The sequence below is a fragment of the Pyxicephalus adspersus genome, chromosome 2 (genome assembly GCF_032062135.1).
Source record: "Pyxicephalus adspersus chromosome 2, UCB_Pads_2.0, whole genome shotgun sequence".
Classification (NCBI taxonomy): Eukaryota; Metazoa; Chordata; class Amphibia; order Anura; family Pyxicephalidae; genus Pyxicephalus; species Pyxicephalus adspersus.
The window spans coordinates 107,969,052-107,972,689 of record NC_092859.1 but is presented as its reverse complement, the minus strand read 5'-3'; the positions used below and the strand labels follow the sequence as shown (position 1 = coordinate 107,972,689).

The following is a 3,638-nucleotide window of genomic DNA, read 5'->3' as shown; positions in this document are numbered from 1 at the left end:
AAAAAAAAAAAAAAAAAAAGAGAAAGGCAATGAATTTTTACTTCTTAAATCATACCCATTCCTATACTAGACCCAAGGCCAAGAAATGGGCAGACACAACGATATATATTTATATATATATACTTTTTTTTACAATTATTTAAATTGTATGATGGTAAAGAATAGGGTCTATTTAAAAACAAAACAAAAAAAGCTAGGTAAGCCTTAATTAAGAGGTGGCACCAGGAGTTGGGTTAACATTTTGAGTAGCCATTTGAGGAGCAACTTCAATGATTCGTGGTTTGTCTATGATTCTGGCAGTACGATTGCCCTTTTCTACAATGCCAATAATCCACGCTTGGTGACCTTCTCCATACTTGGGAGATTTTATCTCAGCACAGAAGCGTGCAGCCTGCTCTCGTGGCAAACAAATTAGAAGACCTCCTGTAAGAGAGCACATAAACATGGGTTAAAAACAAGTGATCACATAGCTGAAAGATACTTTTAAAAAGGGAACTTGTTTAATGCAATGTACGAATATATAAAATGACATGGTTATGGCTTTAAGAAAACTTTTAATATTTAATCCACTGAAGTGGAGAGCCTTATGTATGAACAGAACAGTGTGAGACAGTAATTCTAAATGCATCACTGATTTAGAGCTAGTATACATACTTTATTATTATATAAATGTATTTATAAGGTGCCAACATAATACACAGCATTGTGTATTAAATATACGTAAAGCGTACCTAAACTCAGAATTTTTACTTTACATAAAAGTGTAGACAACCCTTTTATGTAAAGGTAAACATTGTTTGTTTGTTTGTTAGGTGCAGCACCCCCCCCCTAATCCTCAATCGCCTAGGCGAAAAAGAATGGGAGAGCAAAAAATTGCTGATCTCACTCATGCACAGTAAGATCGCCAAGTTTTTTCCCCATCTACGTCACCCAATCTTGTGGTGACCTAGAAAGAAGAACCCGTAAAAAGAGAAGATGGCGACGCCCCAGCAGGCCGGCCAGAAGATGTATGCCGGGACGACACGGGACCTGATGGAAGAGACCTGCAGACCGATCGACTGCTCTGTGGGATTGAAGGTAAGTGTATTTTTTTGTTTTGGGTGAGGTTTGAGTTTAGTTCCTCTTTTATTGTGTCCATGTATTAACTTAAAATAAAACCCAAACAAATAATCAGACTGGGAGAGGAAGTGGCATTGTAAGCCAATCAGGTATTTTTGATGATGACTCTTTTCAGTATAAAGCTGAATCTTTATTGTCCTACATAAACATTATTTATTCTTTACTATCTTATCTATGTATCTATCTATGAGCTTCTCAAGAACATGACACATAATTGCATTTTCCAATAAAGTGAACCTATGAACATTAAACTATTTACTTATTCTTCAAGCTGAACTCAACAGAAATGTTAAAACTACTCTTGCAGTGCAGAATCACCTGTTCAAATGTTATTTTTGTTGTTCATGGGAACACGTTTTACTTATCCTATCCTTAGCTCATGCAGGTTTCCTCCTCTCATATGCCCAATCCCCTGAAGTTACTTTCTTTCCACATTCCATCAGTTGCAGGCACTATGGTTCATGAGTCCTACATTATAAGTAAAATCCTGCCCCCAACCCAGACTGTCAAAGAGAACAGGGATCAGGAATAAGATAAATAAAAAGTGCTTTTTATTGTTCCCCTATATGAAAATGTATCTATAACACTTGCAGTGTGGGCGAGCCCTCACTGCAAGGGTAGTTTTGTCATGTCCCAAGAATTCAGCTTTAAAAAGCAGTGCTTTTGCTGTTACCTGAACTGCTCTACAATGCCTGAGGCTACAGAAGTTAGTATTGATTTGTTTTAAATGTCATCTGACACTTGGAGTGAGAAAATATTTCAATATCCATAGATTCACTTTAAAATAAAGCTTACCATTTATAGAAAAATATGGCACATCACTGTTCGTAAATGAAGAAGACTGAATTCCAGAAGTGTTACTACTTACCTGAGGTTTCTGGACAAGAGCCATGCATGAGACCAAACATATTCCCACATGCTTTGCTGACAGCAGCCATCTTAGCTAATACAGGCAGATTGTGAATTACAAAGGAAACTTCATTTCGTTGCTGTTTAGCCAAGTTTTGGGCATGTCCTAAAATGCCAAACCCTGTAATGTCCGTTGCGGCATGTGCATTAAATGTGTGCATGAGACCGGCAGCTGTAAAAAGATAGAGAAAATAGACTTTCCGATTACCTCATGTCCTGACATAAAAAACAACAATTGTATGCATCTATGCAAGATGAGAAAAGTAAAACTAAAGGACAGCAGATAGTGTATAGGTTAACTTGCTCTAACTGTAGCCACAACTTATATCATCAGTCTGGTTTTATCAAATCTGACAATTTTTTGATGTCTGGAGTTCTGAACTGAATAAAATATCAAGTTATAACATTTATCAGCTGATAAACAGATAAAACAAAATTAAGTATTTAAATCATACTTAGAAACCAAAAAACAGTAGGAATGCCCCATGGTGCTGAGTGGCAGGTGTTGTGTGTATTTTATTTCGATTAGCTGCTTAGCAGCACCTAAAAGCAGCAACTCCAAGCTTTAAAGTAGCATTTAGAGAGGCTATCTTCTTCCACTTCTCTCAGGCACCTTGATTGGACAGGTTGGGATGACACATGTGCCAGAGTTCATTCAGTTCCAGGATCCTGGGGTATGCCAGGCACCAGACATATCCAGGGATCCTGCACATGGGCTGCTCAGTGTACTTAAAAATAAAAAAGTAATATATAATTCATCATTTAAAAACATCTGGGGAAAAAAAAGAAAACCCAAGCAAAAACATGCATTATGGAATAAAATATTTTCCTGACACAACAAAATGCAAATTTTTCCTAAATATATAGAAATTAGGATGAAATAACACAATTCCAATGTTAAAACAGGTTGGTTAATTCACAAATGTCAATACACAAAAATTAGGTGAAAAGGTCTATGTTTAGCAAAAGATTCCTTCTGCAAGTCATGCAAACTGACCCTCTCCCCTTTACCCAGCCTCTAGAGGTCCTGCACACAAGCTGTTCCTGCTTTTTTTTTCTTTTTAGCAGTCTCTTAAACAGTAAAAAAAAAAAAAAAAAAAATTGTTAGGAGGGCCACTCGTTAGCCGAGGTATTAGATTTTCTGACAAAACAAAATGCAACATTTTCCTAAATATATAGAAATTAAGATAACAACACAATTTTAGGGTCAAACAGGTTAGTTTACTTCATAAATGTCAAAACAGAAAAATTGGGTGAAAAGTCTACCTTACAGATCACCAAGCATTAACATGCAAATAGTAGAAGGACCTCTGCACTACTTTTGCAGACATCACTTACTGAAAACATCTAGTTACCTACACCTCATGTTTATTGGGAGATAAGAATTGCATCTACTGCAGCTGCTCTCCTGCCGCATGACCCGGAGTGCACCAAGCATCATTGCCCAGTGCCCCGATTTACATTTTGCCCACCATATCCCTGACCTTAATCTGACCTTTTGATCACGTATAAATCACTTCCTGAATGTATCATTTCATCATTTTGTCTTTGACCTTGATTGTTCCTGACTGTTTGCTGGAGACCGCAAGGCATCCAAATGACATCTTGCC

At 37.1% G+C, this 3,638-nt stretch overlaps 1 protein-coding gene across 1 annotated transcript in view; it reads right to left on the bottom strand.

Moving 5' to 3' along the window:
* SEPHS1 (selenophosphate synthetase 1) overlaps positions 1 to 3,638 on the bottom strand; it is a 37,096-nt gene that overhangs the window by 1,003 nt on the left and 32,455 nt on the right. Inside the window, exons 8-9 of the mRNA XM_072399052.1 lie at positions 1,988 to 2,200; positions 1 to 423 (exon numbers count right to left, since the gene is read on the bottom strand). The exon at positions 1 to 423 is cut by the window's left edge and continues 1,003 nt beyond it. Coding sequence (XP_072255153.1) covers positions 209 to 423; positions 1,988 to 2,200 — 428 coding nt within the window. The 3' untranslated portion in view covers positions 1 to 208. The remainder of the gene's footprint in view (positions 424 to 1,987; positions 2,201 to 3,638) is intronic.